Source organism: Myotis myotis, unplaced genomic scaffold, assembly GCF_014108235.1.
Source record: "Myotis myotis isolate mMyoMyo1 unplaced genomic scaffold, mMyoMyo1.p scaffold_m19_p_8, whole genome shotgun sequence".
In the NCBI taxonomy this organism is placed as follows: Eukaryota; Metazoa; Chordata; class Mammalia; order Chiroptera; family Vespertilionidae; genus Myotis; species Myotis myotis.
The window spans coordinates 30286880-30299850 of record NW_023416390.1 but is presented as its reverse complement, the minus strand read 5'-3'; the positions used below and the strand labels follow the sequence as shown (position 1 = coordinate 30299850).

The following is a 12971-nucleotide window of genomic DNA, read 5'->3' as shown; positions in this document are numbered from 1 at the left end:
CCAGGGGGAACACACTCATGACCCTTACCTCACTACCTTTGCTGCAGTTCTGGCCAGCATTGGATGTGATGTCAAAGCAATATTGCAGCCAGATTCAAGCAAGACAGAGACAGAAAATTGAAGCCAGGTACATGGGCAATAGGTCCAGGCCCAGGCTGGTAGGAGCTGGCAGCAAGTGCACTTAAGGAGTATGGAAGTAGAGTCTCTCCCAGGCAACCAGAAAAATGAAGGCTCTTATCTAAATCTTTGGAGAAATTGAGGAAGCAACGACTGACTGTTCTGGGCAATTAGTACTAAAATGAAGCAGCACTCCCACCACAGCACCTGCCATATGGGACAAGAATAGCAAGGGATCACAGAACACTCAACAGGAACAGATCACTGTTATTTGATTCACTGGGTTCTGCCACTGCCAGACTTTGATATGAGCTGTCACCAGTTCTTGGAAAAAAATTAGAAGTTTATTTCAGAAATTAAAGTATGGGCTGTGACATTCTCCCTTAATCACCAATTAATTATTATAAAGTAGGACTTGAAGATCCCCTCCCCCCAGGTATCAACACAGAGCCCATCTGGACGGGCTTCCCTTACCTCCTACAAAGTCATGTCTCCTTATCCCAAACCCCTTCACACCACATCCTCTCTCTGAATGTCTGTTTCTCTGTTTTCTTGGCCTTTTTATGAGGTTCAGTATCTGATTCTCCTGTACTTTCTCCAGCTCCTGGTATTCTTTTTTTTGTATCTTTCTCTCTGCACATATTTCACTACTTTTGATTCAATTTTCTGTCTTTTCTATGAGATTATCTGGGTGTGTGTAGGGTTAAGAACACAGGCTTTGGGTTCAGAAAGCCTGAGTTCATCCTCATTTGACTCCAGGCGAACTGCATACATGGTCCCTCAAGATTTCAGTCTCCTTTTTGTAAATGGACAGAAAATGATACTTCCTCCCTAAGGGCAGCTGTGAATATTAAGCCCTCAACTGCCAGAGTAAGTGGTTTATAAGTGAGCTCTTAGTAATATGGTTGTCATCGTTGTGTACTTTACCCCTTTCTCCTGTCCTTCATTTTCTCTCTTTCTTCCTCTCTCAAAATACCCACATCTCCTCCTACACATCTTACCACTTCCTCTCTTCCCTCCCTATATGACTGCCCATCTCCTTGAATATTCCTGCTCTTGAACAGCATCTACCACATTTAAATCAACCCCATTGTCATCATCCAGGATAACTTCTAGTGAGGTTAACCTTGGGCCCATAGTTCTTAGCCCTTCACAGCTCCACACTGATCTTCTCCTATAGGCCTCTCTGTAAATAAGAGTTACTTTCAGGTCAATATTGTCTTTAAATCTGGTTTCCTGATACACTGGTTTCCTGTTCCTCTGTCTTGATTATTGGGCCTATGATCTCTTGTCATAGCTCATCCCCCAGGATCAGACTCTATGCTAATAGAAAAAGTCCTTCCTGAACTTCTCCATGCTCCTCAACAGGTCTTCCCTGATTCCCAAACTCCACTCAGGACTCAGGCCCATTTCCCATTCTCCTTTCCTCTTAACAGAGGAGAATCAGTTTCTATCTGTTTGCAATTACCTTGTTCAAGGCTCTGTTGGATATCAGGCCTCTCCTCATTTTCTTCTCCATCACTTTTTAGGAACTGTTCTATGTTTGGTATCACTGAAGAGAGGGCATAAGAAGAAGACAATTAGAGATCACTTTGGAGTAGTGTTGTCATCTCAAATTACACATTTAGGAATTTCCACCGCTTGTGTCACTCAGTACTCAGTGTGTCCCAATCCTATTGGTAAAGTTGACTCTTCATCCCTGGGACAGAAAAGAGAATACCCAACAAAGGGGCCCTTATGCTTCCCACACAGAAAGTTGCCATTGAAATGTTAGGAAAAGGAAGTTTTGGCAACATAGTGAGCTTGTTATTTATGTAAAAAATATTCAGCTGATCAGGAACAAATATATCAAAATAAATAATATGCTATTTATTTTGAAATGCATTTGCTGAACTGTTCAAACTGTAAGGAAAACCAGAGGGATTTCCTTGGGAGAAAAACAAAGATCCTATAGAGCAGTGATGGCGAACCTATGACACGCGTGTCAGAGGTGACACGCGAACTCATTTTTTGGTTGATTTTTCTTTGTTAAATGGCATTTAAATATATAAAATAAATATCAAAAATATAAGTCTTTGTTTTACTATGGTTGCAAATATCAAAACATTTCTATATGTGACACAGCACCAGAGTTAAGTTAGGGTTTTTCGAAATGCTGACACGCCGAGCTCAAAAGGTTCGCCATCACTGCTATAGAGCTTTATGTGTATAAAAAAGCTTTAAAAATGATGCTGGACAAGAGAAGGTTTTGGCTTAACTGAGTAAGGGAGGATGAGTGCTTCCCAAAGAGACAAATTAGAGGACATGGGAACAACTAGACAGAGGTCCCTGGGGCACCCAGATTCCAGGTCAAAGAGGAATATTCCTTAAAGCTGCAAGCAGGGAGTGAATATTGTGACCCTGAAGAACGTACCAAGATGCCTGTTACATTTGGAGAATTGCCAAAGAGGGAAGAACACAGCACCAGCCCAGAGACTCTTTATGTTGGTAACCCAGCAAACATATGGAGGAAGGTAATACAGCAAAAATTCTTGGTGTATATCCTACAGAGTCTAGGGAGGAAACTGAGGGGAGCAGTAAGCCCATACGCCTAAGGGCTGATGGCAGGATACCTCCTCATGCAATAAACCTGTACTGTCTGCCTACTGTGTAACAAATAACATCAAATTACTTAGTTTTGGAAGCCAGACTTTCCAAACTCTTTTTATTCTTATCCCTTTTGAATCAACTTGAAAGTCTGCTTCTCACTCTGAAATTAATCTAATTTGTCCTTGTTCTGCAGACACATGGACCCCTTAATGCTGTAAGCTTGCTCCCATATCATCTGCATTCCTCAGTTATTATAGTAATTTTTCTTTTGAATTCTCCATCATTACCTGGAGATCTTTTTGAGACCAAAAGCATGTAGAATAAAAAGTTTTCTAGGCAAGTCAAACAAAAATTATTGGAGGACATCATCTTTTCTGAGAACCAATGAAAAAGTAGAAAATTATTCCTTCTCAGGGAAAAAGTAGAGAATTAAACTAATAGTTTTGTATAGTATCAAAACATTTCTGGCAGAGCAATTGGTTTTGTGATTGATTATTGATCACATGTGTTTTGGAGAATGAGTTAATAAAACCATTTCTCTTTCTTCAAGAACAAATTTGACCTTGAGTTAATTTTCTTGTTCATTACTCTGGAAATCTGATAAAGGTGGACTTTCTTCTGAATTAGTAGGCCAACTTTGAGCTTAGAGTTACAAATGACCAGTGACTGAAGGTAGGTAAATTGCATGTGGCCTGGGAGGGACTAGATGTGAATTATAAGCTATTTTTTGTCTTCCTTCAACCTGATGACTCTTGTATCTTAGTGGGGTCTCTGAAAGTTATAATTACAAAGTTGTACATGACATAATGACTCCCCTGTGCATGGTGTGGCTAAATCAGGGCAGATCATGCACCTATAGCTATGCTGTCACTTCAGGTAGGTTGTAGTCAACTTGGTGAACTGCTATGAGGACCCCTGCTAAGTGTCACAAAGAAGAAGAACAACTGATGCCGCACTTTTGAGATGTTGTATTTCCTGTCATTTGTCCGTCTAAGTAAATCTGAATCCACTGTGGCTCTGGTTGTCCTGAGTCAAGATACCTAGTTAAGCAGACCTACATGTGAGTGCTTGTACTGTAGTCATTTTATCATAAGCTTTGAGTGGCTACAATATGTCTGTTTTCTTTACTGCTACCTCCCCACTGCCTAGCACTTTCTGTGGCACATGGTAGACATCCAATATATGCCTCTGGGGAAAAATTGGTCCTGGACATCAAAAAATAGTAATAAACCTAATTACCTTCTTTAGAGAGAAAGTGGGAAGGAGGGAGGAGGAGAAGGAGGAGGAAGAGGAGGAGAATGAGGGGGAGGAGGAGGAGAGACATCACTGGTTTCTTCCCCCATGCCTGTTGACTGGGACCTAGGATTGAATCTGCAATTCATGTATGGGCCCTTGACCAGGAATTGAACCTTTGATACTTCAGTCCATAGGTCAACTCTCTACTGAGCAAAACTGGCCAGGGCCCTAATTACCTTTTTTGAAGGTTTTATAAATATCATTTAAACCAGGGTAGGTGTCCATGATGTCCTCGCTGAACAATGCTTCCAGAAGGGACAGGTTAAATGTCTTCTCCACTTCATTGAGAACATCAATTATGGTTTTCTGTTCCGAACCCGGTGTTTTAAAAGATTCCTTAGACTTCTTAAAAATAATGAATTGGGAAAATATAAATACAGATTTCCAAGTTACAGAAGAGCCCTAGAAAGTGATTTTAGTGTTAATGTATTACAACTTCCCAACATAGTTATGGTCTCATGTACAGTTTTAGAATTTCTCTATATTTGTATGGCTACTAGTTAAATAACTAAATTCATCCTCCTTGAAAATTCCCATTCATATCTAATTTCTTTGTTCTAATATCTATTAGAAGGAGTAAGGAGCAATTATGAAGAACAACTTAGGTTAAAGCTAAGTGATGTGTAGCCCTTTTAGAGCCTGGCCAAATGTTTTAGCAGGTGATGAGTTGCTGTTCTGTTGACTGGACACCCCTTATCCCTTCCCCAGGACTGACTTGGCCTAGAAGTACCTGTGAAATGAAAACTGTTGTTGAAAGAATAGTAAGCATCTATTTTCAAAAATTTCCTAAGAAGACATTAATTCTCTGTGGATTTTAATGTTTTCAGATCTAAGTATTTAAATTGGTGTTCATTGAACAATTATTATTATTATTATATTAAATGAAATCATTCAACTTATCCATTCATTACAATTACATTTAATACTAGTTTATGCTATATTGTGTATATAATTCCTACAAGGCATTATAAATCTATGTAGCTCACCCACTTCACACCCAGCCTATCTCTAGTGCTATTCGCCCCACTATAGGGGACACCACAGAGCACTGTTCCTTCTGTTAGGAGCAGAACTGTCTTCACTAATGCCTGCTTCTCTTCTCCCTCCTGACCATATAAGAACACTTACAGCAGTACTTGAGAGGGTCCCCACTCAGTTATCTAGTTATGCTCTGATGTTTGATTCCAGGATATCAAAATATAACTTAGTTTGGCACTGGTTTACCAGATTGTGACATAATAAACCTTACTTACTTCATATATTTCATTGCTGATGAATCCATAGTCACGGAGAAGTTCAAGGAAAGGAAATGATACTTTTATTATATTTGAAATTTTGACTTTCTGTGTTTTGAAGTGGCAGAGAGCAATGTCATAGATATGCTTGTTTTCTACAGACATCCTAGGGAGAAAGGACACCATGAGAAAATGGTCAGCAAGATGCAGGAAGGGAGGAAGGAATTGGGAATACTTTGCGAGAAGGTACCTACGCTGCAGGGAAGTGGGTTAAAATGTGCATTGCAATATCCATGCAAACACTAAATACATTTAAAAAGAAGAAAACATGATATGTTAATAGAAGAGATAAGATGAAATCATGCAGTACTTTAAATTAAAACCAGAGATGGCAGAAAAAGAGGGGTGAGGGAAAAATCAAAGAACAAATACAATGAATAGAGAACAGTTGCAAACATGATAGATATTAATTCAACATATTAATACTTATATTCAATATGAATGGTCTTAATATTCCAATTAAAACCCAGTGATTATCAAAGTGACGGAAAATATTTAAAAATTATATCTTGTCAACATAATAAACCTTTAAATAGAAAGCCTCATATTAATAATGGAGAGATATCATGATAACACTAATCAAGAGATTGATGCAGTAGCCATATTATTTCCAAACAAAGATGGTTCAGAACAGAAAAATTATGAAGGAGAAAGAGGGGGTTTCATATGAAGCCAGGGTTCTGTTTTCCAAGAAGACTTAATCCTTAACATGCATTTACCTGAACACTTGACATCAAATTATATACAGTAAAAACTGATAGAATTACAAGTAAAAACAAACAAATGCACTGTTAAAGTTTGATATTTCAACACCCTCTTTCAGTAATTTATACTTCCAGCAGGCAAGAATCAATAAAAATAGAGTTGATGTGAACATCACTGTCAACCAACCTGATCTATTTGACATTTATAGAGTACTTCATCCAACAATGCTGAGTACACAGACTTAAGATGACAGGGAAACTCACCTTCACCATATAAGAACAATTTCTGGGTCATAAAATACACCTTAACACATGTAAAAGAATAGAAATCATGAAGAGTATGTCCTCAGACAACCAGGGAATTAAACTAGAAATGAATAACAGATCTATAACTGAAACTTCTTAAATACTTAGAGATTGAAAAATATACTTCTAAGTAGCATGAGCAAAAGAAAAATCTCAAGAGAATTTTTAAATTGAACTAAATGAAAATGAACATACATTTTATAAAAATTTGGTGATGCAGAAGAAGCAGTGATTAATGAGAAATATATTCTTTAGAAAATTAGAAATAGAAGATTGCAAAAAAGAGCAATTTAAAACTAAAATAGAAGAAAGGAAAGAAAATAAAAATTAATTAGAAATAAATAAGTTAAATACTCTCTCATTGGGCCTGAGGGCTTGGTGGCCATGGACTGGGCTTGCCCTTGTATGGGGCTCACTCCAGTATCAGTCTTCAGGAAACCGAGTGAATTCCTTGGTGGTTTCCTAGCAATGAGGGATGGGCTGCGGACTGAGGGAGCAGAGGCTCAGCCCAAATAGCTCAGGCACTAGCTGGAACCTGGGAGCCAGAGCCAAAAGGGAGACAAAAACCAGAGCTTAATCATGCTACCTGACTTAAATTATGCAACAGAGCTATGATAATCAAAACAGCATGGTATTGGCATAGAAACAGACACACAGATCAATGGAACAGAGAGCCCAGCTATAAAACCACACATATATGGACAGATAATTTTTGACAAAGGAGCCAGAAATGCACATTGGAGTAAAGATAGTCTCTTCAATAAGTGGTGCTGGAAAACTGGAAAGCCACATACAAACAAATGAAACTGTTTATAGTTTGTCCTCAGTACAAAAATTAATTCAAAATGGATCAAAGACCTAAACATAATACCCAAAACTATAAATTACTTGTACATAGAAGAAAATATAGGTACCAAACTTATGGATCTGGGTTGTAGAGAACATTTTATGGACTTGACCCCAAAGGCCAGGGAGGTAAAGGCAAAAATAAATAAACGGAACTATAACAGAGTTTCTGCACAGCAAAAGAAATGGACAACAAAACAAACAGGCAGCCAACCATATGGAAGATGATATTTGCAAACAGTAACTCTGACAAAGCTTTAATTTCCAAAATATATAAAGAACTCATAAAACTCAACACCAAACAAACAATCCAATTAAAAAGTGGGTGGAGGACTTGAAAATACACTACTCCTGAGAAGACATACAAAGAGTCAATAGATACATGAAAAGATGTTCAACCTTACTGGCAATTAGGGAAATGCAAATCAAAACTACAATGAGATATCACCTTACACATGTTAGAATGGCCATTACCAATAAGAGAAGCAATAACAAGTATTGGAGAGGTTGTGGAAAAAAGGGAACCCTCATTCACTGCAGGTGGGAATGTAGACTGCTACAACTGCTATGGAAAGTCTGGTGATTCCCCAAAAATGTAAGAACAGAGCTACCATATGACCTAGCAACCCCACTCCTGGGTATATACCCCAAAAAAACTCAAAATCATTTATTTGCAAAGATATATGCACCCCTATGTGCATTGCAGCATTATTCGCAGTGGCTAAGACATGGAAACAACCAAAATGTCCTATGACAGAGGACTGGATAAAGAAGATATGGTACATATACACAATGGAATACTACTCAGCCATAAGAAAGAATGAAATAGTGCCATTTGAGACAACATGGATGGACCTTGAGAACATTATGCCAAATGAAATAAGTCAGAAAAAAAGCTAAAAACCACCTGATTTCACTCATATGTGGGTTATAAAACTGAAACTTATGAACACAAACTGCAATGTGGTGATTGCCAGAGGCAAGGGGGTAGGGAGAGAAAGGGGTCCTAACATGAGGTGACAGGAGAAGATTTGACTTTTGGTGGTGGATTTTGTAACAGAAATCCACACATGAAATCTGTATGTTATTGTTAACCATTGTCACTCCAACCAATTTAATAATAATAAAAAAAAATAAGCAAGATTTAAGGACAACTATGTAATACCTTAACCAATAAAGAAATTTAAAAAAGAGATTTGGTGGAGGCGCTGTTTTGCTTCTCCATAAAGAGATGGTGTCAGGAGTATACTAGTCTGCAGAGCAGGGGAAGGTGGAAAATGCACGCTGTATTACTAAGCTGGAAAACATGGGGTTTCGAGTGGGACAAGGAACAAAGGTTTACAAATGATACCGTGAGGTTCAAGTATGAGTTAGAGGTCATGAACTTCATTTGGAAAAATTTCTTGGACTACAGTATTTAAGAAACAAATCATCAGTCTCAGGACAAATCATCAGGGCATCTATGTACTTCAGAACAATAAATTCCATCTGCTTACTCAGATGTCTACAGGAAAACAGTACTTAGAACTTGCATCTAAATATTTAGCATTTACATGTGGCTTACTCAGAGGTAGCTTATCAAACTTGGGGATAAACATTATTGTAACAGCTAGGGTATCTTCAATGCCTGCCTGTAAATTTCAGGTGATGATACAGAAGTTGTAGAATATACTGAAATGCAAGGCTTCAACAGTATAAAGAGTTAAATTATTCATGTATAAAGTATTTCAAGTAGCAATGATTTAATTACATTGTTGGACATTTTTGTTGATATATCCTATTTACTAACTTGTATAATGAAAGATGTACTCTTAAGCAGGGCTAAGGTTGTATTTTATCAATTTAACATAGACCAAGTTAAAGTAGATAAAGAGACATTCTATCATAACATACACTTACTGAAACTATTCAGAATGGAAAAATCCTGATTTCAAATAAACACCAAGATGTAATCCTTATTTTAACATTCCTACTTGCTTAGGGATGTATATTTAACCACAGATAGAGAAGAAAAACTTGAGTTGATAAATTAGCATAAAAAGTATGCACCAGCCAGAATCATTTGTGTAAGAATGAACACATTTTGATTGCTTTCTGAATTTGTTTTTGTTATTTTTAAAAAAGCAAACAGCACACTACATAAGAAAAAAAGAAGAAATAAGTGAAATGGGACGAGAAAAACAACAGAGAAAAATACACAAAACAAAAACTGGTTCTTGAAAAAGATAAATAAAATTGATATATTTTACACAGGCTAATAAATAAAAGAGAAAAGGCACAAATTACCAATATTAGAAGTGAAAGTAGAATCATCACAACTAATCCCATGATATTAAAAGGATATTGCAATCTATGAACAAATCTATGTCCACCAACTTGATAACAATTAATATAGGCCAAATCTTTGAAATACACAAAGAACCCAAATTCACACAAGGAGAAATAGATAATTTGAATAGGCTTCTATCCATTTTAAAAGACCGTGAATAAGTAATTTATAACTTAGAACAAAAGTATCGGGCCCCGGTATCTTCAATGGCCTGTACCCTCTCGCAATCCAGGACTCCTTGGGGGATGTCAGACTACCGGTTTCAGGGCAATCTCACAGGCAGGCCTAGGGACCCCACCAGTGCATGAATCTGTGCACCGGGCCTCTAGTAATTCTGTAATTTAAATTTTAATCTTTAATAAAATAGAAGTCACCAAAAACAAAGTAAAAGAAAAGGAGAGTAAACTTGCAACTTTCAGAATATTTAGCAAATTCTTCCTTATCAAATAAAGGACAATCTCAACTGATAACATTGGCAAGAAAAAATGCAGCAACTCACCTCAGAGGCAATTTAAATGGTCAATAACCACAAAACACAGTTCCTCCTCCCATGTAATCAGAAAATGCAAATTAACTAAATGAATCTCTGTTACTTAGAAGGCAACTTAGCAGAATCAATAAACAAGTAAGTATTTATACTCTTTGCCTCAACAATTTGATTTTTGGTTATTGACACCAGACAAACTTATGCATATCTGCATAAAAGATATACATAAGTTTGTTGTTATCATAGCTTATTGAAATTACCTAAGTGTCTGTCAATGGAAGAGAATGGCTTAAAAATTATGGATTATTGATCCCATGGAGTAGTATACAGCTATAAAAAAGAATGAGGGAGCCTGGCCAGCATAGCTCAGTGGTTGAGTGTTGACCTATGAACCAGGAGGTCATGGTTCAATTGCCAGTCCCGGCAGATGCCCGGGTTGTAGTTTCAATCCCCAGTGTGGGTCATGCATGAGGCAGCCGATCATTGATTTTCTGTCATCATTGATGTTTCTATCTCTCTCTCCCTCTCCCTTCCTCTATGATATCAATAAAAATATATTTAAAAAAGAATGAGGGAGATCAGAATGTTTATTAAAGTGAAAAGATCTCTAATATTTTCAATACTAAAATAACTGAAAATACAAAATGCAATAAAATCCCATTTGTTTAAAAACAAGACACAAATTATTTAGGAAAATCAATTATATGTGTAAATGCAGAGAAAATGGTATGCGCCCACAACACTCAACAGGGCCAGGACTGACAGCTTCAGGTGGGTGGCAAGTCAAGGGGACTTTCTCCTCTACACACTTGCATATCATTTGAAACTTTATGGACAAGAGGTAAAATGTAATTCTTTTGTATTAAAAAATTAAACATATTAAGTAATGTTATTTCTGACCCATTATTAGAGAAAAAGTATTTCTGGACTTTTCCTTGTCAGAGGTATAATGCATTACAGAGCAGAAACTCAAAGCACAGATGAAAATACTCAACCTGCACTAGTTTTCATTTCTTGGTCCTTCCTCTTCCTTTTACTCCCTTCAATCAAGATCCCTGGAGGAAGATCCCAGACCCTCAGCCACAGATGGGAATAGGCCTAGAGCTGACCTGTCCCCAGGTCAGGTACAAGACCAAAGCACCCAGATTTGAAAATTTCATGCTTTAACTCTGAATTTTGTTTTTGTTATATATCCTTACCCAAGGATATTTTTCCATTGATTTTTAGTGAGGGTGTAAGAGAGAGGGAAAGACAGAGAGAAACATCAATTTTAGAGAAACACATCAATTGATTGCCTCCTTCACATGTCCTGACCAGAGCCCAGGCTGGGAGAAACCTGCAACCCAACAGAGATATATGCCCTTGACCGGAATCAAACCCAGGACCCTTCATTCTGCAGGCTGACGCTCTATTCACTGAGCCACACCTGCCAGGGCCACCCCGAATTTTGTATTTTCTGAAGTTTCCTCATTGAAATGACCAAGGTGAAGTCAGAGGAGCCCCGAGGGAAACCATAAGGTTCATAGGTCATGAGAAAATAAATCGCTGCCTCAAAGCATCAGAAAGGACAGCTGAGTCCTCATGGGCTGCCAGTTGAGCAGTAGCTGTAAGATGAGTCCTCTGGGTTGTGAAAGCTACACTCACACCAGCAGCTGTCCCTCTGCAGTTTAAAGATCCAATTTTCCCACTTGTATTCCTATATTTCATTACATTCCACATAAGTGTCCTTGTAGAGCAGGACTGAGGTCAAGGTTTAGACGAGTGTCTAATGATACACACTAAAGCATCAGCACAGCCAGAGAGAAAATTGAAGGAAGGGAGACAGAGACTGACCTGGTGCTGAGGTCGCTGCCGCCACTGGCCATCGTCCTGCCCTGGGTCCTGCCTGGACCTCTGATCCTTCCAATCTCCCCAGCCAAGGCCCGCTGTGGCTGCAAAGCCCTAAGCAAGAAGTGAGTGAACTCACCCTGGGAGGGCTCCACCCAAATGGGGAAAAGAGAAGTGAAAGTAATTTTCTGAGTGTTTCCAGACACTGTCTCCCTCCTCCTGCAGCCCCACAGTGATTTTCAGCCATCATGACATGTGGCAGCAGGAATGGAGGACAAAAACAGTTAGTCAGGACCTGGAGGCCAGGGGAAGAGCAGCCCACAGGAATCCTCTTGTTTGTATATAGACACCAAAAACAGGGAAGTAGCTGGAGCTATAGAGCCTGGAACCCTGGAAGTCAGGAGAGGCAGTGACAGAGGAGGGACATGCAACAAAGGGCATAGCAAAGAGAGGGGCTTCAGAAGCCTCAGCAGGAGCAGCTTCCATTCAGATGTCACTGATAATCTTATGGGGACTTTCTTGCTGCTTTTAAAATTCTCTTTGGCTTTGATTTTTGGCACTTTAATTATAAAGTGTATCTGTGTAGTCCTTTTCAGATTCTACCCATTGGGTCCATTGGGCTTCATGAAGCTGAAAGCCCATTTTGCTCCGCAAACATGGGAATATTTCTTTTTGTTTTTGTTTTAAAATTTTATTATTTAAGGTATTACAAATAGTAGTCTCTCTCTCTCTCTCTCTCTCTCTCTCTCTCTCTCTCTCTCTCTCTCTCTCTCTTTTTTCCCCACTGACCTCTCCCGGCCTCCCCTACCCCCCAGCACTTGCCCTCATCCCCTCACCCCCAGTGTTTTGAGTCTGTTAGTTGTGCTTATATGCATGCATACAAATCCTTGGGTTGATCTCTTACCAGCGCCGCCCCCAACCCTCCCCTATATTCCTGCTGTAGTTTGACAGTCTATTGGATGCTTCTTTGCCTCTGTCTATTTTTGTTCAACAGTTTGTAATGTTCTTTATTATCCATAAATGAGTGAGATCATGTGGTATTTATCTTTCACTGACTGACTTATTTCACTTAGCATAATGCTCTCCAGATCCATCCATGCTCTTGCAAATAGTAAGAATTCCTTCTTTTTTACAGCAGCGTAGTATTCCATTGTGTAGATGTACCACTGTTTTTT

The 12971-nt window shown here is 38.5% G+C and overlaps 2 protein-coding genes and 1 pseudogene across 14 annotated transcripts in view; 1 reads left to right on the top strand and 2 right to left on the bottom strand.

Moving 5' to 3' along the window:
- LOC118661414 (nuclear body protein SP140-like protein) overlaps positions 1–12520 on the bottom strand; it is a 93311-nt gene extending 80791 nt beyond the window's left edge. For 4 of the 7 annotated variants that reach the window (XM_036319517.1, XM_036319516.1, XM_036319510.1 and 1 more), the window contains exons 1-4: positions 11803–12519; positions 5256–5403; positions 4179–4347; positions 1586–1669 (exon numbers count right to left, since the gene is read on the bottom strand). In XM_036319517.1, coding sequence (XP_036175410.1) covers positions 1586–1669; positions 4179–4347; positions 5256–5403; positions 11803–11834 — 433 coding nt within the window. In that variant the 5' untranslated portion in view covers positions 11835–12519. Of the gene's footprint in view, positions 1–1585; positions 1670–4178; positions 4348–5255; positions 5404–11802 lie in introns of all 7 variants that reach the window. The other 3 variants (XM_036319512.1, XM_036319518.1, XM_036319515.1) reach the window with 2 other exon arrangements.
- The window catches only part of LOC118661411 (nuclear body protein SP140-like protein), a 280649-nt gene that overhangs the window by 166027 nt on the left and 101651 nt on the right, over positions 1–12971 (bottom strand). The window lies entirely within an intron of this gene.
- LOC118661437 lies at positions 5626–8926 on the top strand (annotated as a pseudogene).